Genomic DNA, 22,797 nt, shown 5'->3' on the forward strand with positions numbered 1-22,797 from the left:
AGCTCCTGGGCTGGGGTGCAGTGGGGGCCACCACGAGCAGCTGCCAACGCCGAGCCACAGCCCAGGAGCCGCTCCTGCCCCTACGTGTCCGAAGGCAGTCAGTGACCAGGAACTGTCAGCAGGACTTTTCACAGCTGGACACAGCAGGAGTGAGAGCCAACCACGGGGATTTCCCCCGCAAAAACCCATAGGCCGCTTGTGAGAGAACGCAGCCACCAAGAAACAGGAAATGTGTCAGGTTAATATTTTAATCTGTACATCACATTTTTGTTTGTTGTGTTTTTTTTTTGAAAACCATTACACTTTTATTTAAATTAACTCTTTCTTGCAAAATATTCATTTCATTTTCCCAACAAAATCCTATAAAGGCAAAAATAAAATTTTATTTTGGCAAATGTCATGAAGTTGATACTGGCAGCATATGGAGTTAGTTAAAAATAGACCGCAACTTCTAAATATATTCAAGATTCTTTTTTTTCTGAGCATAGACACAAATTTTCATTTAAAGTGTGGCTCCACCCGATGAAAGTTTTCATTTTTTCCTTTTAAACATTGTTTTCTTACACAGAACATTGTGAGACAACTTTAAATAAAGGACCATAAATACTGCGCCTGGCTTGGTAGCCTCCTCCTCATTTGGGGCTAGAAGTCACGTTAAAGTCTTGCGGTGGTGGCCCTGCTGGTGACAGGTTCATCAAGGCTGGCAGAGAGCTTGCCCGCCTGCCACCAGACCCACGTCCTAGGGACCCGAACCAGAGGTCCTCTAGGCAGGCGGTAAAGGTTCCTGTAACGCCTGCTTGGCGGGAAGTCAGTAGTCAGGGATTCTCAGGTAGATGCCACCCAGTACAGAGTTTATTGCTATGATACAAAAAGGTGCTTCCTCTCACATTTTTTGTACTTCAAAATGTATTTTTTAATGAAAGTAAGCTGCTTCTCTGCAAGAAGAGCCCTTTGCTGAGAGAACCTCCTGGCGAGGTTAGGGAACTCAGAGCTCTCAAACACATCGCTGCCCCTACACCAAAACCAAGGGCCGAGGCACAGACGTGGGCTCCACGTGCACCCTGGATGAGCGTCACTTGGTGCTGGTCACGAGGTCAGGTCAGGGACGGCCACTGTCTGCAGCTGAGGGCCCTCTCTGCCAGGACTGAGTACCAGTGGGACCACACTAGAGCCCACAGGAAGCACAATTTCACCTGAGTCCGCAACAGCTGGACTGCCGCTTCTTGCCCCGTCCACCCCCTCCCCATACCTACCACCCCACGAGTACCTGAATCTGTATGTGCAGCTACCACCCTGCATCCTCACCATCCCAGCCGTGCAGCCCTTGAGGTGAACAGTATAAAATACATTCTGATTCTAGGATACAGTGCCAGTATTTTACAGTGTCCATCCAAAGTGCCTTTGTCACTTGTAAAAAGGAGTCTGAGCAGGAACAAATGGGGATATGTTGGGACCCAGCTTCGGGGGGGGGGGGCGCCTCATGGTTGGTGTGCTGTTCCTTCCTCTGCCAGAACCTGCTCAGCTGCAACGGGCAGTGGGGCAGAGAGGCCAATCTCCTGGGAGGAGCTGGTTCCACTTGGCCCTGGATCCAGGCTTCTCTGCACACTGGGTCACGGGTCAGTCACTGCCTGGGCTGGGAAAAAGCACAGGAGACAATGAGAGGCTGGCAGGTCTCTGCTCACATCTGGGGAGCGGGCAGTGGCACGTGGCACACACGACAGAGGATGACAGGCTGACAGAGCAGCAGAGGAGGGGGCTCAGGCGATGCGGCCGCTGCCAAGGGACCTTCAGCTTCCAGGACTCACGGTCTCTGGGCCTCGCCCGCCCTCCTCTCCTAGGAAGTGCAGACACACACTGTCTCCTACACTGGGTCCCTGCACAACAGGGCAGAGGGTCTGGGGGAGACTCTGGGGCCCAGTTATGGCCCTGCCCTTCATTCACTGAATGACTTTCGAGAATTCAGCCTCTATGGGCCCCATCCTTCTAATCTAAAAACAGAGTGATCACGCTCCCCACGGTGATGCTGTGAGGGGAACAGCACGTGGATGTGCTTGCAAAGTGCAGTCAAGGCCACGTGCAAAGCCTCAGGGGCACCAGAGCCGCTGTCCTGCTTCTCTGTGCTTGAGCAGCGTCACCCTCTCAGATCTCCAGGGGGAAAGCACATGCCCTGTCTGCCTTTGGCAGGTCCCTGTGGCCTTCACAGGGACCCCTTACGGTGCTTTGCTTTCAGGCCTGCTCCTCAGCTCCTGAGAGCTGGCCCAGGCAGGCTGGTCTCTTCCTTCCACGCTGGGCTGGCTGGGCCCACTGGCTGCTCCGAAGCTGGGGTGCACTGGGCTGGAGGACACCTGCTGAGCTCCTGACCTGCCCCACACTCTCTTCTCCAGCACGTAGAGTGCCCAGGGGTGCCCTGATGAGTCCACAGGTGGCAGTGGAGAGCAAAGGCTCTGGACTCTCTCCCACGGGCTCCAAACCTGACACTTACAAGCTGTGACTCCTGGGGCAAGTCCCTCAAGGTCTCTGAGCTTCATTTCCTCATCTGTAAAAGGGGGACGGATATCTTCATAGGGTTGTTGTGTGGATCAAGAGGTGCTCAGCACTATGCCTGGCACATGGTAGGTACTCAACAAGATCAATCACAAGCAAATATAGAGGACAGGGAGAGGAAAACTCCGCTAACGCCAGCAAGATGGATGTCAGAGGCGAGACTGCCAAGGTGTCAGCCTGACGCTCCCGTCTGGGCGAGGCCCTGGGCTCTGCAGCGCTGGGCCCAGGCTTGCACCCACCCAGGATGGACCAGACACCGGCCTCCTGGCTTCTGGCCCAGGGCTCCTTCCCTGCCCACTGCCTCCCGTGGCCAGATGTTCATTCAGGGAAAACTTCATGGGATGGTGCCAGGATATCCTCCCTGGCTGGGCCAATTTCACATCTCCCTGGGCCTCTTCCTCTCTGCCATCGGGTGCTCAGTGACTACAAGGGCAGCCCCTTCTTCACTCTGACACCAGCGCTGCGAGACCTGGAGTGAGCCCCACCCCTCAGTGGACCTCAGTTCTATCCTCTGTTGATCCAGATCTTTTGTAGTCTTGCAGTTTTCCTCTTTTTTGGCAAAAGCCCACAAAGGTCAAGATTTAAATCTTTCCATCCCTGAGGTTTGCAGCCTGGCTTGTGCTGGCCCTTGGGACACCCAGCTGGCTGTCCTGGGAAGGACAGCAGGAAAGGCAGGCCCAACTGAGGCTCTAGAGATCTCAGCGGGGCAGGGAGTCAGAATCAATCTCTGCATCGGAACACTAAGGACAAGTTCCTAAAGAGCGCCAGCTCCTCCACCTTCCTATGTCCTGGCTGGTCCCTGCAGCGGCCGCTGTGCCAACAGGAGAAAGCATGAGTGAGCAGGACTGCAGCCAGCACAGCAGCAGCAGAGGGACGAGGAGGGCATGCTGGGCACTAGAGGGCGGTGAGCGGCAGGCGTGCCAGGCAGGGGCTCCTCTTACTTGGACGGTGTTAGACAAAGGTGTAGTGGAGTCCGTTGCTTAAGGGGGGATAAGGTGGCACCGTCCTGGAGGACAGGGGCGCTTTAGGTGGGAGGAGGGCCAGCTGCTGCGCTAGACGGAGCACACAGGAATTAAGCAGCGTGTTAGAGTCATTTGTTCCCCCAGCACTCAGAGCCTCACTTGACGAGACTGGGGGATGCGGGTCCTGCTGACCCCCACAATGACCTGGACCTGGGTGCAGACGACAGAGCCTGGGTTGCCTCTGGTTGCTGATCTCCTGAGACAAACAGGGGAGCAAGAGCAAGGAAAGGTGCAGGAGGCCTTCCCACAGCGGGAGTGCCAGAGGCCCACAGCTGACCCAGGGTGTTAGGGCTGTGGTGTGCCGTGCTGGTGGCGAGGAGGCGGGGGTGGCAGGCCCGCAGTGAGAGCAAGCACGGCGGAGTGGAGGGCACTGAGGGGAGGAGCTCAGAAGGTGCTGAGATGAGCCCCAGGGCCACGAGGAAGAGGAGTGTGGATGGCTGTCTCCTAGGTCCCTGGCCATACTGCCACAATGACCACTTCTCAGTCTACTCAGCATGCTTGAAAGGAGCGAGAAACTCAGGGATTTCAGGGACTTGATGTAGGACCAGGGCATGAACAAGCTCCTGCAGAGACTCTGGCCTCTCCCTTGTCACCACCCATTCCCACGGTTTCCTGAGTCTGTGGCAAAGCTCTGCTCCCCATACCAGATCCTCAAGGCTACAGACCTGCAGACCCCACCGCTGCCTACTTCTAGACCCTTTGGCCAGGGTTGGAGGACCTCACTGCAGGCTCGATGGCCAGGTCCAGCCCAGAAGGAGCACCCTGGCCAGGGGCAGCACCTAGACACAGTAGCCTCTGCCTTTGGAGAGAAATGACACCAAGCAAACTATGAGGACACCCACAAGGGGGAGACCTGAGTGCAGGGAGGAGCCAGAGTCCCTCTCCTGACTAAGAGAAAGCAGCATTTACAACTTGTACCCCCGCACATACAAGTATGCACGCACATGGGCACATACATGTGCGCCGACTCCACGATGACATTTTTTCAAACTGGCCAGCAAAGCCCTACTTCCCAAGACCTGCTTTCTGGCACAGGGTACTCTGACAAGGTGAACAGTGGCTTTGTTTTGGGGACCAACGCAGAGGTCCCAAGGAGGGCTAGAGGGATCCCTTTCGGCCTTTCCCAGCAAGGAATCCAAGCACCCAGGGCTCTTCCACCCTGTTCTTCATGAGGAGAGAAACTCGCTCACTGGCTCAGGGGCCTGAAAAAGCTAGCCGAAGAGTGACACCACTCTTGGGACAGAACATCCTCATCAGAACACACAGCTGGCCCTCACCTGCCAACTTCCACTGACTCTCTGGCCCTGGGACAGGTCGGCCTGGGCCCCAAGAAGCAGTGGGTACCCCTGGGCCTCAGAAGCTGGCACCCATGGCCTTACCTGCCACCTGCTTGCTGCGCTGGGAGGCTTCAGAGGCCAGGGCATAGGAGATGTTGATGATGCGCTCCTGCTCCTGCAGCTGTGAGTCCAGGTCGGCCAGGCTGTTGCGGTCCTGGGCTGCTGAGGGCTGCAGGTTGCACATGCTGCAAGGGAGCAGAGAATAGCTGTGAGTCCTCCCTGCCCTGGGCAACAGCTCCACAGGGAGGTATCCCTGGCCTGGTGGTTCTCAACACTATGCAAACGGTGGGCTTTCTTTCTCCTAAGACAGATTCATATACCTCCCCACATACATCAACGATCAGGGCTCTGCCCTCTTTCAGGAGGGCCACAGGCCTTGAGTTATGGGCTACAGGTGGCGGAGACCTGAATTCAGACACAAAATGGCTAACCTAGGTCTGAATGGGAGGTTCACAAATTTTAAAGCTATGGAGACTACTGGACAGAAAACATTCTCCTAGGGCCCCAGCCCAGTGTACAGGGAAGTAGTGGGCAAGCCTCTGGCCTCTCTGGACATGGCCAGAGCCCTCTCACTGGGTCTGTTCACTGCCACGCTTTCTCCACTTCCCATATTTGTTGGCTTCATTCATACAGACTTTGGATCAAGGGGCCCTCAGGTCGGTAAGTACCTCTCCCTGATACGAGTACTGACCTGCTCCCTCCAATGAGGGGGCTTCACCTGAGACTAAGACACAGGCAAAACACACACGCAGCCAGCTTGGCCCAGGACCCACATGTATGACTGAGATACCACTTGGGGTGGGGTGTGGGTTGGCACACCTGACAAGCAAGGGCTGACCTTGACCGGGTGAGGATGTTGCGGATCTTCTCGGCTTTGCGGTAACGTGCCTGCAGCTCCTCGAGACTGGGTGGCTCTTCAGGATCCAGCTCCACATAGCGCTCGGGGATGGAGACTTTCTCAGGTTTGGACAGCTGGGAGAGGACCAGGAGTGGAGGGGGAAGTTTATGTTCTGGTCTGGGACCTGCTCTCCCCCACTCCTCCCACCATGAGGAAGGGAACAGAGCCCATAGAAGTGAAATCACTTGCTAAGATCAAAAAGCCAACCATTGTGGAACTGGGATTTGACCCTGGGTCCAAGACCAAAGCCCATCTTTGTCCTGCTATACCAGATGATCTTTCACTGGCCAAGAGAAGGAAAGGCAAGGCCAAACAACGGACTGAATGCTCTCAGGAGAAAACTGACAATCCTTAGTGCTGCCCTCCAGGCCCTGCGGGCTCCTCCAGTGCTCCTCCCACAGGGGTGGGGCTTTCTCCCCAATCCCCCTGCCTGGCTGCTTCTCAGTGACCTTCCTCTTTTTGTCTCCTCCTCAGCCCCATTACTTACTCACATTCTCATCATCTCTGTCTCCCACTGTCTAAAACAGGGACCAAGCACTTAGTAGCCTTTCAGCAAATCCTTCTCCAGTGGGTGGATGGATGAAACATGATGCTGCTTTCTGTCCTAGAAAAGTGCCTCTGATCTAGACAGAAAGTAGCTACACTGTATCTTCTGCTTTCCAGGGCAACCCAGTATCTCACCCATCCAGTGGCAAACTTGGCTTGCCGAAATCTTGCTCAAGGCTAAGAATACTAAAGGCAATTTTTGTTCACCCACATTAAAATGGGTTTGGCTGAAGCTCTTAACAAGCTAAACACAGTCCTAGGGCAAACCTGGTCTTGGATTTGTCAAGGAAAAAAAAAATTAAAATGGAATAGCATTGGTTCAGGACACTTAAAATGAGAGAACTGTTAATCAGATCGCACACATCCGAAACGGGTGCTTTCCTGGACTGCAGACATGCCCACCTGGAAGCGAGCTGACCTTTCAAACATTAATCTCTGCTGACCCCTGTACAAATATCTCCCTAAGCTACACTGAGCCTGAGACCACACCCAATCCTTTTCTTCCCAGACAGCTTTATTTTTGTCAGAACTAAATCATAATCCCCAATTTGTGGTTAAAACTATCAATACAGTTGCCATTTTGTAAAACCTCAGAGTACACTTTTAAAGCGTTTGGATCTATTTGCTTGGACTGCAATCCTCATTGGCCCTGAGTGGTTTTTTTTGTTCTTGACTAGGTTGATTTTATTCTTGGTTGACAGATTAAAACCACACAAGCTTTCACACTTTGCTGAAAGGTGTAAGAAATAAGCGCTTCTCTGTTATTCCCAGGAAGGCAGATCTGGAGGAAGGAAGTAGATTACATTGTAGCAGGAGGGATCTGGGTCACAGATAAGGCAGGACTTTCCCCCTGGTGGATGGGCAGAGCATACTGCCAATGCAGCAATGGAGGCTTTATTGTGAATCTGAGAGCCCAGATCTTTGGCTGTTTCAGGTGTCAGAGAGGATAAGCCTGGGGCCAGGGGCTGGCCTCGTAAGGCACTAAAGCCCCAGCTGACCCCAGAACCCAGCAACTGCAAAGGGTGTCTGCTTCCCCTCACATGCTTCTCAGTCCTCAAAGACCCCTGTACCCCCTAACCTATCAGGTCAGGTAGGTACCACTGATGTGACGAGCCTGTGTGCACACATACCCCTGCCCCTTAAAAACAGGAGGAATGCACTGAGGGCCCAGCTCAATACTCATTCTCCTAACAGATGGACCTGCAGGGACATTTTATTGAAGTCCCATCTCAAGCCCTCCTGCACGTGGTGAGAAGTTGCCTCTCTGGCAGCTGCAGGGCAGGCCAAGTCCTTGGACAAATGTTTCTGAGACACTTATAGGGCACTGTGAAGTTCATTTAATGAAGTAATCCTTTAGCAAATATTTACAAAACACCTACCGTGTGCCAGGCCTGGTGCTAGGGATATAAAGGCAAACCAAGCAGCCATAAACACTGCCCTGCAGAGCATACAAATGCCACAACACAGGCCACAGGAGACCACTGGCATAGATGGCCTCTTCCCCAAGTTCCTTCTTTCGGGTACAGTTACTTGCTTTCCCGGGCCTGCCTTGTTATGATGCATGTGTGCCACCAGAGGGCACCAACACACAGCCCAGAATTCTGCACTGTCTGCTGTTGTTGGTTAAGGTTGGAAATTTTACCTTTGATTTTCAAACTTTCCCAATGCTTTCCCCAGGCTTGAAAGACCAAGTTGGCCTGATTGATTGCAAGGTCAATCCCTAGAGCTCCCAGGAGCATTTGCTAACAGCAACTTCTGAATCATCAGCCCTAGTACGTGCCAAGCTTTCCTGTCACTGCCAAACCTGACAGTATGTTAAGTCACTTACTCCTCACCACTCCCTGCCTTCACTGTTGAGGAAACTGAGGTAGAGAGAAGTTATAAGTATAACCTGCCCCAAATTACAGGTATAGATTTTGAACCTTCATCTACTTGGGTTCAAGCTGCTATCCACCCAGTCTCTAGGCCACTGTGGAGCTGAGCCTTGTGCCCCTTAGGGCAATATCCCACATGGTCAGGTTGACCAGTCTAGGACCCCAAAGGCTGAGCCTCTTTGGGGAACACGAAGGAAGCCCCTGCCCTCACCTCTCTGCTGATGTCCAGGTCATAGTCTTGTGGTTCCAGGTCCAACTCTGTGACAGGCATGGCCTGCACTTTCAACCAGCCATTCTCCTCCTTGTCCTTCCTTTCCCCTTGCATGGCCCGTTCCAGCAACTGCAGGTCAAAGTCCTGCTCCCGCTTCCACTGGCAACAGAACAAGAGGGTTAATCGCAGTCACTTGCTGACTGCTGAGAGCTATGCTGATCCCCTTTTCAATGGGTCATGTGGACATACGGTCCTTTGGAAAGGGGCTCTGTGACCCAGTAGGGGAAAGGTAGGTGATATAACTTTGCCTGTAGTGGAAAACAAGATCTCTGTCCCCTGCACATGGCTTGCCCCAGACTGCCGATTTCTCTCTGATGTGGGTGCACCCTTAGGTCACAGGTGACTTCAGGCTCACAATGATCCCTAGGGATGCAGAGTGCTCAAAGGTCTGAGAGGGTGACCCCAAAACAGAACCAAGGACAGGCCTGCGGGGAATGGATTTGCCCTTCCTGCCAACCCACAGCTCACAGGCGGCTTCTTGGTTCAGGAACCATACACCCCAGGTGCAGAAATAGGGGAGAAGACAAGCCCTTCACAGCTGAGCAATCAAGGCCATCTCTTTTGGGGGCCCCAGCAGGTCCCATTCAGGCTAAGGGACGCTGCACCCACAACGTGGCCAGGGATGTCCAGGTGGGAACAGTTTGGAGCCAGTGAGGCAGACAAACTGTTAAGACAGCATCTATGTGGGCAGATTTTTTAAACCAGAAAAAAAATGGTGCAAAATTGAAATGCTAAATCAAATAGTTTCAAGGATGTTTCACAGTATCAATTTTGTAACAAGCATCTCCTCACAAGAAGGAAAATCTAACCCAGTCATTTTAAGATCCAAGCATGACAGTGTCGGTTTCCTGTTCACCCAGGACCTGTATCTTCATAGGCGTGTGATTGCCATATAGATTAGTAAGAGAGAACTGGTTCAGAGATTGTCTTGAGGAGGAATGAAGCAGATGCATAGCCATCCAGGCCTTCTCCTTCCCACCCTGTTCGTTCCACAGAGCCCCAAGCAGTCATGACTGTGTTACTGCACCCCAAGTCTCTCCAAAACCCCAACCCCACAGCCACATCAGCATATTTCACCCATTCACGCACAAGCTCTCGATACTTAGCTCAAATCAATGTAATCGCTCTTGGCTGATGGTTTTCCAATTACAGTTTGAAAAGATTAAGCAGCTGAAGATCAAGGATAAATTAATTTAATGATTCGCAAAGAAAAATCACATTTTCTTACATGCTCGCAAATGCTCCAAATAAGAGACCAGTCCTCACTGAAACCCAGCCTGATTGTTTCCACAGACAGGGAAAGTTCACTAGACTCTAAAGTGTCCTAGGGAAGAACCACGCCAATCCATTGTTAGTAAGCAACACGTTTATTGGCGCTGATGTAGGGACTTACAAAAGTCTTTTCTCATGAGGGAAATCACAAGGAATTCAAGTTTGAATTTTTAGATAATCTCTACATTTGCAACATCAGCTTGTAAAATGCCAGTATTACTCCATATGACATTTGCTTATAAAGTTTAAAAGTTTCCAAGTTTGTAGATTTCAAAGACATGACTGTCCCATTTCTTACCTTTTGGTATCTTAGCTAATAGCTACAAAAACGCCTCCTGAATACAAAGTTTATTTTGCTACTCATTCAAGTTATTAAATATAAGAAACACAAGAGGTTTTCCGTAAGAGATTGCGTGATGGAACCAGAGGAATTAAACCAAACAACCTCAGCCAGGGTGAAACTTGTTCAAATGTGCCATCTCTGGAATCCATGTTTACCATCAGGCATATTACGCATGGGTTTGGATAATCTGATACTGCCCAGACCTTTGCCAATGACTGTGGTCCTCAGGCAGTGGGGCTGGCTCAGGCTGTGGGGCAGCTCTGGGGGCAGGTGAATTGTGAGTCAGTAGTCCTGCACCAAGGAGGGCAGTGGAAAGGTAAGTCACACCTGGGAGTGCTTGCTAGGCTGGGGAGACAAAAGCTGCTATTACAAGCCTGGTAACAAGCAGCACAGGTCAGTTAGACAATGTTCAGTGCAAACTGAAAGCTTCTGTAAACACAATCAGGCAGGATTAGAAAGGCAATGAGCAGTAATTCTAAAAGCAAAAGAGCTTGTGCAATGAATCAGGGAAAGAACAGTCAGACTAGAGGTCTAGGGAAATGAGGGATTTCAAATGGAAAAGGTCAAATGAAATGTTTCAAAAAGGGATCGAAGGGGGCTGAACAGGTGCGGCGCCAGGGAGCACCACCAGGGGCAGCACCCCTTCACTCTTGAGGGCCTGCGGTCTCTCAGCACCTGGTGCAGAAATAGGGGAGCAATCACTGGGGCTGTGAGAGCCCTTGGCTGCCTTCCCTTCCAAGGATCTCCTTGGAAGTCTGGGAGGCTGGCTGGTTGGTTCGTGCTCATCAAATCACATCACCATCTTCCTCCACTACTCCCTGAACCCTATGTTCCCAAGTCCTTAGTTCAGTTGTGGGATCTGCAAAGGCCCCTCCCAAGCATGGCTGGGAGAACAGGCTGCATATTGTCTCCAGCTCCCAGGCCTCTGTGGCGAGATTCTCCTGCCTCCGCTCCACTTCTAGGTCACCCTCTGACCAGCTGACACATGCAGCCTCGGGCTGGGACAAATATTCCCTGTGGGATGTTCTCTCAGCTGGCTGGGTCAACAAACAGCCCACCATGGTTGGGTGCAGGGGACCCAGTAAGCTCTGCTCAGCTCAAGGGGCAGCTCTGCTCCCTACCCCAGCCCGCCTGCCTAACATACTGAGCCCAGGTCCCCAGGGAGCGGCTGGCCGAGGTATCGAGCTGAGGCTGGGCCTGTCCTCTCTCCTTGGCTCAGTGTCCTCTTGCGCTCGCGGACCAGGGCCTTCTGGTGCCGCTTCATGCGCTCCAGCTGCTCCTCAGCACTCATCTTGCCCCGCTGGTGGTCCCCCGAGTATAGGCGCTCCAAGGCACTCTTGGGTCTCTGAGGAGGAAGAAGAGGCAAGACAGAGAGGCTGGGCTAGGAGCACGAAGGGAACAGCTGCCCCACTGGCTTCACCCTATTCCTGCTCTCCCTCACTCTCCAGCTGGGCTCCACAGAGAACCACTTCCTTTAAGCCCCTGTACCCTGGCCTCATGAGTCTTCTGGGCAACAGCCACTCTTCGGGCACAGCCATGGAGGCCCATGTCTGCCCAGGTGCTCACGGCAGACCACAGTGAGCCCAGGGTGTAAGACTTCCTGTGCTCCCTCCCCTGACCCTGACACACTGCAGGTAAGTGTGGGCCGCGGAAAGTGGGGAAGGCAGAGTAATGGCCTTCTCAGTGGGCAGTGGGTCATAGGGACCCTGAGCTCATTAAGAGGCTGAGGTCACCTCTCAGAGGCCATCCTTGGTGTCACAGGATCACTAGTTACTGTCCGGCTCTAAGCCCCCCACCCACTGGGGTGAAGGAACAGTGAGCTCCCCCATAGCTCAAGGCCACTCACAGGGAAGGTCACCTTGCTGCTTTCGGCATTTAGACCCCTCCGGAGTGTGACGTAGGGCGCAATGGTGGATGACTGCTGGAGCCGGGATGTGGACCCGGAGAGCCCTTCGTGAGGAAAGCAGAGTCAGCTGCATTGTGGCAGCGGGGACAGTCCCAGGCCACTCCCTGATCACCCCCACTCCCAGGAGGGGCCAAGAGGGCCCCGCCAACCATCACCTTTCTCTTCTTTCTCCTCATGGCCTGGAAGAACAAGGCCCTAGGTAGAGGGTGGGGGCAGCCCAGGGGTGCCCTCTGTCCCCAGGGGGGGATAGTGTCCCTGGAGATCTAAGAACTACCCTAGACTTTCTTTCTATGCAGAAATCCTGGGCTGCAGGACAGGTGGGAAGGCTGGCGGGGTGAAGAGTACCCTCATCCTTCTGCTTCCTGACACTCATACATACCCTACACAACCCTACGTGGGATAAGGGAGGACAGCAAGAAGGGGGCCCAACTGAGGAGAAGTGTGTTTAAAAAAGGATTCACTAGTTTTAGGGTGACATAGAGGAAAAAGCTCTCTGGAAGGCTGAGATGGCCTTGCCTGCAGGCTGCGGTGGTATGGAGCCAGAGCCCCAGGACTGTAATTGGTTCCCTCATTAGTCAGCGATTGGCAAGGTGAGTAATTTCTCTGAGCTTAGCTAATTTCCCTTAGCTCCCTGATCTCAAAAATGGGAATAATAGTACTTCTTTCGCAGCACTGTTATGAATATGGGGGATCTATGAAGTGCCTACACCACGCCAGGATTTACAGCGATTACTATCATCACAGTTTCTAGGGACAGATGAGGCAAGGACAGTCAGGATTCAGGTCAGAGGAGGGCAGACCAGCAGCCCGGCCCACAGGTGCAGGCAGAGGGTGTGGGCCTGGGCTGTGAGTGGTGGCAGTGCGGTGCAATGGTGGGGTCTCCGAAAGACTCCACAGGTGTTGCCTTACCTCTGCCTGGCAGCGTCTGGTACCTGCTCTCAGGACCCACGAGTCCCAGGGAGTGCTGAGCCATGTCCCCAGTGAAGGTGGCCAGCTCCGGCTCACTGACATACGACCGGAGCTCCACCTGTGGGTAGTCTGAGGCTGTCAGACCCGCCCAATGTCATACCGCCTTCCCTCTCCCCACACACAGGGGCAGCCTCAGGGGTCCTCCCAGCTCACCCGCGAGTCCCCATTCACACACTGCCCCAGCTCCCGGTCTCGCTTCCTTTCATCTGACTGCCGCTTGAGGCCCCGCACAGAAGTGTGCCGGATGATGGTGGCCTCCCTCGGGAGCGGGGGCACAGCAGGCGGCTGGTCCTCTGGGCTGTAAAGTTCAGGAAGCGGGGGCCTAGGAGGTGCCTCATCTTCCTGCTCAGAGAGAAAGCCAGAGCCAATACCCAGCAGGTCAAGAGCCACACGGAGGACTGCCAAGTGGCACTGCCACAGTAGTAGCCCATGGGGCACAACTGGCCACTTCTGAGCCACACAGCATGAGCACCTCCACCGTGGCACGTGAACATTTCCTCTGGAGAAGCTACGCAGAGGGGAAGTGCCTGCGCATCAACTCTGTTCTGCTCTTTAATTCCTACACTTCCTTTTTACTCCAAGTGCCACCTACATATACTGTGCCCCCAGACCAGAGCACAGGCCTCCTGAGCCCATGTTCTTCTGTCTCTTTAAAATCTCCTGTGTCCCCAGACCCTGCCAAGAGCTTGATCCCTCACTATGGCAGGCAAGCCAAGGCCTTGGCCCAGCCCAACAAATGGACCACAGACCTGGCCAAGGACCTGGGCGGAAGACCCAGTTAGATGGATGGCGACCGAATAAAAGAGTCAGCAGATGTAGTTGGCAGCACTAACATGGAGAACTTCAGCAGCTTTCAACATCTTGAGGCACTGGTTTCCTTTCTCTAAAAGCATTAGTTTTTCCATGGGACAGGCAGGCATACTGCCCTTCCTCTCCCTATGCCATGAGGTTAGGACATTCACAAGCATACACACAGCCCAGCACAGCGCTCAGCTTCTGCTAAAGGAGCTCCTTTTCCCTACAAGACAGCCTCTTGGACAACTACACATTCTACTAATTGGCTGCTATTCAGAACAGTCACTACTTCTTGCCTGGCCTCAACTGTCCCAACTGCAAAATGAGAGGGCTGGACTAGACCATCTCCCAGGGCTCTGCCAATCCTGACATCTATCTCTGTTTTCCCAAGAGCTACCTCCCATAAGGTAGCTAGCTGATCTGAGGACAGACAGGGAACAAAGGCTCTTAGCACCTCATCACCACAGCTTACCATTTTGGGCTTTGTCTTAGTTGGTGACTGAAGCGGGGATGTCACTTTCCTTAGCTGGGGCGGGTGAGGTCGGTAGGGCACATAGGTCTGCAGCTGTGGGAACAGCCGAACTTCTAGAGGGGTCCGCACTGGGCTGGCAGGAGGGCTGCGCTGTGGGGGCGACTTGCTCTCCAAGGTCAAGGGTGAAGGCACAGGCGGGTGAGGGAACAAAGGCACTGTTTTTCTCTCTGAGAGGCACAGAGGGATGCAATGAAGACCCTCTTCCTCAGAGGGGAAGTCAGCACCACAGAGACTCTGCCTCCCCGAGAGCCATCTGCCCAGCCCTACCAGCAAGGACAATGGTCCCTCAGCAAGGGTATAATGTGCATAATGTCCACACAGCAAGGACAATGGTCCCTCACCAGGATTTTTGACCGATTCCACCAGGATTCTGTAGTTTTCTTTATTTGCACTCAGACCTGCAAGGACATCTTCAATCCTCCACAGGTCCTTCTGTATCTGTGATTTCTCCTGGAAGAGATAAGGTGGTGGTTTGGTCTTTTCTTAGCTCCTTTCTAGAATTTTCTTCCCAGTATTACTCTGCCATTTCAGACAGAGCCTCTCCCTTGGGGGGCCGGGGTGGCAGTACTCTCCTCTTTGGAAATTGCACCAGGCTAGAATCAAGCCTTTGCACAGCCTCCCAGGGAAGCAGAAATATGGAAAACGCTGAAGACCTAGGGAGTCCTGCAGTAGCTTTTACTACTTAAGCTTGTCTATTTCTACCTCATATAAAACTTTAAATACTTTAGGACTCCATTTATTCTATGAAGTAATCAGGGTAGTCAATTTCATAGAGACAGGAAGTAGAACAGAGTTGTGAGGAATGAAGGAATGGAGGACAGTGAGATGTTTAAAAATTTTAAAAGATGAAAAGTTGGGGGACTGGGTGCACAAAATGTGAATGTACTGCTGAACTGCACTCTTAAAATGGGTAAGATAGTAAATTATGGTATATTATGTGTAGTTTATTACAAGTTTAAAAAAAAACATGGTCTTATGCAACTACTGCAGAAGGGGAGGGAAGGCAAGGACAAGAGGACAAGGCAAAGACACCATCTCTAGAATATAAAGGCTATTTCTTAAAGGAGCAGAATCCTGGGGCTTGCAGTTTAAAGTATAATGGAGAGTGGAGTATTATTTGGTCACAACATGCATCATGCATGAACTCTGAAAACTTTTTTAAGGATATAAGATACAAAATGCCACATGTTATATGATTCCATCCATATAAAATGTCCACAAAAGGTAAATCTACAGACACCAAAAGGGGCTTAGTAGAGTGGGGAACTGGGAGGAAGAGGGAGTTAGCTGAGGGGGGATAAAGTGGGTGGAGAGGGCTTCTCTTAAGGGTTGATGAAGATGTCATAAAACTGTGGTAACAGTTACACAATTGTGTGAACATACTAAATATGCTGAGTTGTATACAGTGCTTTAAGAGTGGATTTGTGGTATGTGAGTTATATGGTAAAGCTGTTTTTAAAAAAGCTCAACAGAAAAAGAGCTATACCATATGATCATATGCAGTTACAATTAAAACTGGATGGAAGGAGGTCTTAAAAGAGGTAAACAGAGGTCTAATGTGGGTTAAGGGATTGTGGCTATCTTCTGATTTCTAAAACAAAATCAAATGTAGTATGCTTTTTTTGGGGGGGTGGAGCTAGGGATCAAACCTAGGGGCCTTGCTCATGCAGGATAACAAGCACTGTACCACGGAGCCACACCCTATCCCAGAGTTAATAATCTTTTGACTTTTAAATTATAATGGAGCGAAGACCGACTTGGCCCCAACCCACAGACTGAAAGAATAGTTTTTCTTCTCTCCAGGAGACCAGCTGCCCCTCAATTGGAAGAGTTTTCATACTGCACAATCCCTAGTGATCCATCAGATTCTGTACTCCAGATGACCTGCTCCCGGGAGCCTGATACTCAGTGGATTTCTAGTGCGTGTGAGCTGGATGAACAAAGGACATAATCATGTACTACATCCAGCAGCCACAGCAGCAGATGCTGGAAGACTCCATGGGGAAGGGTAGATGCTCCTAATCTCTGCATCCCAACCGCAAAGACACCCTCAGAGCCTTCAAGCAAGGCATGGCTGTGGTACTCAGCTCCACACTCAAGACAGGCAGGCTCATTGCTGACCCCAGATTGCATAAGGTAACAGAGGATTCTCCGCTGAATGCTGCGAGCGAGTGAAGGCTGGGAATAAAAGGCCTCCTTTGCCTCCTCCATAACTCCTGAGCAAAGCTCTTATCAGCCCACTCTTCTGCCCCTGCTTTGCCTTTCTGACACCTCCACATGTAAAAGAACAGCAGAGAGGAGCAAAGGTCAGAATGTGAGGACCTTCCAAAGTAATGCCATCCTACTTTGGTGAAAAAGCTATGGGTTTTCTTACAGCCAGATAGATCTGAGTAACATGAGGTGAATTTCTAAGCCTACTTTCTAAGAATTTCCATTTGGACTGCAGGCATACCTGCAGTGCTAATGATGTATGTAGAGCACTGACAGTCTGCCTGGCCTAGGATTACAACAGAGGAGCTAGCACAGAACTTAGTCAAATCAGGGCTTTATGACTTCCTCAGACATTGAGGCACTCAGGGAAAACATGAGCAACACGATGAGGTTAGATGGAAATCAAGCCACAGGTACCAGGCTCCAAACTAACCTATCTGCCAGAAGCCTACATGAGTAAATCCTCCAGGAAATCTGTGACAAGATCTGTTACCCTGTGCTGACCTGTGTTTTGGAGGGATAAAGATTCTTGGCCTAATATAAATTGAATCACTATGAAAGAAAGCACAGAAGCAACACAAATGGCAAGTAAACACATGAAAAAATGTTTAACCTACCCGTGATTAAACAGATTAATGCATTTTTTCTTTTAGCCAGCAGACCTGGCAAAAAATAAAAAGGCTGATAACACCAAGTTCTGATTAGGATAAGGGCAAACATGGTTAAGTGTTCTCATTCACTCTAAGTAGGACGGTAAGTTAGTGCAGCCTGCTAGAGGGTGATTCAGCAATACTTGTCAATCTTTTTTGTATTTAATTTTTTAACTGATCCAAAAATATATAAAAATTATATGTATTTATGGGGTACAACATGACATTTCAATGTGTATATACATTGTGTAATGTTTAAATCAAGGTAAACACATCTATTTTCTCAAACATTTATTATTTCTTTAGGGTGAAATATTCAAAATAATTTCTTCCATCTTTTTGAGATATAGGGTATGAGATCATCTCTGTGGCCATCCTACTGTGGTAATGTCAACCTCAAAGATATGCACTCCTTTCAGCTCCACTCCTAGGAGCCTATCTTAGGTAAACACTTACAAATGAGCTCAAACAGGTAGTTGGTTGCTCACAATAGCATCATTTATAAAAAGCAAAATACTGGAAATAACTTAAACGCCCACCAGAAGAGGAATGGTTCAACAAAGTAGGGAGTATCCAGACAATGAAATAGTAGGTACCAATCAAGAAGAACTGATTTACTTAGATTGGCCCTAAAGAAATCTCAGAAATACAAGTTTCTGAGATTATGAAACTCTAATCTATGCTTTCATGAATTTCTATTTAAATTTAAAGAACTATTTTTTGGAGCAGCACAAACTCAGAGTATCATTCCACAACAAAAAGTTATGACAAAAAAGGAAGTTGCCACACAATGTGTATGATCTCACTCTTCAAGCCTTTTACTTGCTCCCACTCCCAAACAAATGATATGATACTATGCTGGTGCATATGTTTGGAAATGCATAGAAAAGGGACAGGAAGGCAACATCACAAACAGCATGGACTCCATGCAGGCAAGGTGATGGATTGGGGCTGAAAGGGATGGAAAGAGAAGCTTTTGTGTCATTTGTTTTGCCTCTCATTGTTTGGCTGTGTGTGAGGGTGGGTACTGGGGGTTGAATTCAGGGACCCTCCACAACTGAGCTATACCCACAGCCCTTTATATTTTATTCTGAGACAGGGTCTCAGTAAGTTTCCCAGGCTGGTCCCTTGTGATCCTTCTGTTTCAGCCTCACAAGTAACTGAGATCACATGTGTGTCACTACACCCAGCTCATTGCTTGGCCTTTTAAGACAGATGCATTCATGTATTACTTGTATAACCACAGAAAAATAAAGAATGAAAAGCTATTAAAAATACTGCTAAAATTAGTATGGATCTTATTTTTTTCCTCAGTCCTGGGAGGAAAACCCTGGTCTTGTTCATGCTAGGCAAGTGTTCTACCACTAAGCCACACTTCCAGGCCTTAGTGTGGATCACAGAAGCCCAAGAAGATAGGTATAAAAGGTAACGATAGTTCTAGGAACTACTGCTTGCCTACTGTTTTCAAGCCATTATGCTTAGTATTGGGGATACAAAAAAATAGGAAAATGTTAGTTTCCATAAAGGGAAATTATGGGGGTGGGGAGCACAAGAGCAGGACACAGACAAGTTCTGGGGAGCCTCTAAATCATCCCTGAGCCAGAGGCAAGAGCCTCTTTCACATGGTCCTGGGCTAGGCTCTTTAGGAACCATCTTTGAGCGAGTGGAGTCCTTGGAAAAGCCTGAGGACACTCAAACCTAAACTCCCTCCAGAATTTAGCTAAGGTGAAGCTAATGCCCAGAGAGTCTACATCTTCATTAGGTCACCTGCATGAGGAGTCTGGGTTACCAACTAGCAAGCCCAGCACCAAAACTGGTGCAGCATGGTGCCTCATACCCAAGAAATCTCCACAAATGCTTGCTTAATTCAAACAAAGTGAACTTCTGTCAGGGCCTAGAAAGGAGATACATATCTGAAGCTAGGTTGGAAAGCAGGTTAATTTCCATTTTTAAAATTATGAAGGTGGAATGGAAGCCTGGTTAGGCACCACAGTGGGGGAACATGGGGCTACTGGGGAACCTAATCTGGAAGAAGACTCCCTAGGGCCTTTCACTGCCTCACCTGAGAGGAACACTGGTTGCTATGCACATGGTAGCCTGGGTTTTAAATTAAAGAAGCAGGGCTATAAGGCAGCCTTCCTCAAGTGGGACAGGAGCCCCAGAAACAGGTCTCCTCCAACCTGGGCTCCAGAAGTGCACCTGAGTGCCAGGAGGCCCAGAGGCACCTCAATGGACTGAATTCACACTCTCTCCTAGGCAGAGGATGGTAGCATCTACCTACCTCCAAGGATCAGAGGAAGGAAGGAGGGGCTTCTGGTGCTACCTGTCTAAATGGGGAGCCAGTAGCCCACGAGGGAGTCATTCATCACTCTCACACCTCTCTCCTTTTGGGTCTTCTTCCCCAAATGAGCAAGAGGAAACCCCCTCCCAAAACACCAAGAGTTAGTCTTTAAGAGCAGAAAGGTGGCGGGGCACCGGGTGAGGCTTTTCATCACTGACAAAAGACACCCAAAAGAGAGCTGAGGGTGGCCACTTCATAGGTTTGAGGAAGAGAAGCGCTGGGGCAGTGCTCACAGCCCCCACATACTGGGTCCTCAGAGGCACCCAGAGCTCAGAGGGGTGAATAACCCTTGGTCACCTGGAAAAAAAAGGTTCGTCTGTGTTGTTCCTGCAGGGTCTGCTTCAGCTGTTCCACATCACTCTCCAACTTCAGGTACTCATTCCAGGAGTTCTCCATTTCCTGTTGGCCAAGGAAAAGCCCTGGTCCCTAATTAGCCCCCACTTCACCACCCCCTAGTTGTCCCCAAGGCAGTCTTGAGACTTCTGTAGACCCAGTCAGAGGGGGAGAGAGGGAAGGTAGCCCAGGGAGCCTCAGGCCATCCTGGTGAGAGAGGTAAGAGCAGGAGGGAGTGTGGTATCTGACCCTGGCCATCAGAACTGTGCCCTCTTCTACTTAGGGATGCTTCCAATCCCTGCTCTAGCAAAGCAACCCATAGCATATCAGACTGACCTATGAAAAAGTGGAAAGCCTACTATCTTAAAGTTAACTGCACACAGATCAGAATAGAGTTTATGGGCTGCTCTGAGAAATGTGGTCCCTTGAATGTCCCGGGGTCACTGATGGAAAGCAGCCTAAGGCACAGGTGGAGACAGACATGTCATCCCTGGACAAGCTGCTATCAGGAGGCAGCATAGAGAAGTTCTGCTACTTTAAGACACTCGCCCTTGGCCACCAACTCAACTAACACTGGGGAAAGTGGCCAGACTGTCCTATGGGAAGAGGTCTGTCCTTCACAGCCCATACGCACAGTAGACTCTCTGGAGAGCTCTGCTCGGATGTGGACCAGGTCCTCCTGCAGCAACCTCTGCTGGTAGGCAATCTTCTCCAAGTGCTGTGGCTGGTCTCGGTACTGCTCCATCTGTCTGTGCAACACCTCCAGCACGGATTCTAGCTGATCCTGTGCCAGGGAGGGGCCGCAGAGCAACACAATAGCGCATAGTTCCCACAAGCCTCCCCACACCATGCCTGGAATCTAAAAGCTGCTGGATCTAACCCACAGAGAAGGGGCCAGAGAGCCAGGGCCCCGATGCCAGCAATGACTCTGTCCATGGGATAAGGCTCCTAACAGTGATGTGCCTCCTTTTCCTCACCTATAAACTGGGCATAAAGCCATTTAACTCTCTATGGGATAAACTATGAGGCTAAATCAAGGAGCTGATGGAAAACTTTGGAAGCTCTTTAGAAAAAAAAAAAGGTATGCTAAAAACCTTCAGCATTAAAATGAAATGCACAAAGAAAAAAAATCTCACTTTAAGAGTCTAAGAGAGCCAACACTGCTGGCCTCAGGCCCATTCCTGCCCTATCAAAACTTGCTGCCTCCACAGCCCAGCTTGGGTGGAAAGCAGCCCTAGGAAGTGAAGGTCTCTGCTCTGTTAGGACTATAGCCATCTCCAAGGTAGTTCCTTCACAAGGGGCCCAGGTGCCAAGCAGCCTTCCCAGGGGGTACAGAGCTCCCCCCTCAAGGCCACAGTAGAATAGGGGAGGTGGGAGAGGAATTGGAACCAGTAAGCTAGGGCATCCGTATAAGTGATCCCCTACTTGTTCCTCAGGCTCAAAAACCCCCAAGAAAAACTTCTGAATTAAATGAACTGCTATGGACAAACTAGCACCTATTGTTCAATACTAACAGCAGAATACAAGCAATGTCTCAGGAAAGAGAGGGCACAAACTGTCCCTCCAGCCACACCAAAATGTTGCAAAATTGATGCCTACTTTGTTCTCCTTGAGGGCTCGAATCTTATCTTCCAGGTCCTGGAGGATCCTATCTTGTTCACAAAAGACGCTCAGTTTGACCTATAAGCAAGAAAAAGTTTGGGAGGGCCCAGGAGGACGGCAATAGGGCATGGCCTCAGGAGTGTGACCAGAGAGCCTCTGGCTACAGGACTATTCAAACCCTGCCAGAAGTGGCCACGCTGAGCCTGGGTCAGAAGGCAGCTGAGGGGTCAGTCACAGCTCACTCACATCAATGTCACTCTCAGCAATCTTCACAGGCTTCAGGCTTCGATCCTTGAGAAGGTCCCGGCCTGTCATCTGGGAGGTGAACAATTTAAAGAAGACTTAACCATGGTGTTTGGAATCAGAACTCAGGAGGGCAAATTAGCCCTATGCTGGATGGGTGTGGAAGTCTCAGGGCACGAAAGGGACAAAAACTCAAGCAATATCTGCTTTATTTCTATGCCTATTTCATTTTAAAAAGAAACTAAAATCTTTTGTGATCCTAGTAGCACTTATAAATTCTCAAATTTAAGAAAATGCAAATGCTCAAGTTATAAGAACATTAATTTTTAAAGCATGTATTTGTTCAAAACAAATGTAAGGTCAGTATGAACGTTGGAAGATTTGCCCCTGATAAGTTTGCTGCTGAACCTAGGGACAAACAGAAGTTACAGAAGTCTCTCACCCCCTATCCAGGTCCAGGGGTGGGTAGGCCAGAGGGAACAAGCAAATCCCCTGAGCATGCTCAAGTCTCAGTTTAAGAAGTCTCTGAGCAGCCCTGATCCACATGCATTAGTCCAGCCTTCCTCACCCTATACTGTTAGGGAAGAGGACCTGACCAAGAAAAGAAGGAAGGTGGATAATTTCCAGCTAAGGTCTTTGTTGATTCCTGAATAACTAAGGCAAGGCTGTACTTTTTAAAGTTACAACCTACCTCATCCTCTTAAGAAAGGAAGCCACAAAGAAACACAAAAGTCACCCAAACTTATAGGTGAATGGGATTTCACATTAAACATCCTAAGCCAACCCACAGTGGGCAGCACGTTGCCCATCTCTCACTGGATCCTAAGAAGATGAATTCCACTGTACTCCTTGCTTTCATTTCCCTCAAGTCTCCTGGTCAAAAGCTGCACAGGGTGGCTTTTACACAGGTTTACCCGCATGGTGAAGACAAGGCCAGGAAAGCCAGGTGTAACGCACCTCATGTAGTAGAGAGAATATCATTCTGACTTCCATTTGCAGATATGACTAGCTGAGAGGGAGAGTAGGACTAACCACAGTAGACACAGGCAGGATGTGTGCTATGGAGTGATGGCCTTTGCTTTCTCCCCACTCCATCTGGAAGTCTGAA

At 50.3% G+C, this 22,797-nt stretch overlaps 1 protein-coding gene across 5 annotated transcripts in view; it reads right to left on the bottom strand.

The window, feature by feature from the left end:
* Positions 1–358: 358 nt before the first annotated feature.
* Positions 359–22,797, bottom strand: part of Plekha7 (pleckstrin homology domain containing, family A member 7) — a 128,619-nt gene continuing 106,180 nt past the window's right edge. For 3 of the 5 annotated variants that reach the window (XM_013511964.1, XM_013511967.1, XM_013511966.1), the window contains exons 12-26: positions 21,693–21,761; positions 21,444–21,524; positions 20,479–20,628; positions 19,809–19,910; positions 14,651–14,759; positions 14,250–14,476; positions 13,136–13,324; positions 12,923–13,040; positions 11,954–12,057; positions 11,252–11,452; positions 8,433–8,591; positions 5,742–5,875; positions 4,946–5,088; positions 3,486–3,596; positions 359–1,633 (exon numbers count right to left, since the gene is read on the bottom strand). In XM_013511964.1, coding sequence (XP_013367418.1) covers positions 3,496–3,596; positions 4,946–5,088; positions 5,742–5,875; positions 8,433–8,591; positions 11,252–11,452; positions 11,954–12,057; positions 12,923–13,040; positions 13,136–13,324; positions 14,250–14,476; positions 14,651–14,759; positions 19,809–19,910; positions 20,479–20,628; positions 21,444–21,524; positions 21,693–21,761 — 1,887 coding nt within the window. In that variant the 3' untranslated portion in view covers positions 359–1,633; positions 3,486–3,495. The remainder of the gene's footprint in view (positions 1,634–3,485; positions 3,597–4,945; positions 5,089–5,741; positions 5,876–8,432; positions 8,592–11,251; positions 11,453–11,953; positions 12,058–12,922; positions 13,041–13,135; positions 13,325–14,249; positions 14,477–14,650; positions 14,760–19,808; positions 19,911–20,478; positions 20,629–21,443; positions 21,525–21,692; positions 21,762–22,797) is intronic. The other 2 variants (XM_013511965.1, XM_005380369.2) reach the window with 2 other exon arrangements.

This window comes from Chinchilla lanigera, unplaced genomic scaffold (assembly GCF_000276665.1).
Source record: "Chinchilla lanigera isolate Chin_1 unplaced genomic scaffold, ChiLan1.0 scaffold00013, whole genome shotgun sequence".
Lineage (NCBI taxonomy): Eukaryota > Metazoa > Chordata > Mammalia > Rodentia > Chinchillidae > Chinchilla > Chinchilla lanigera.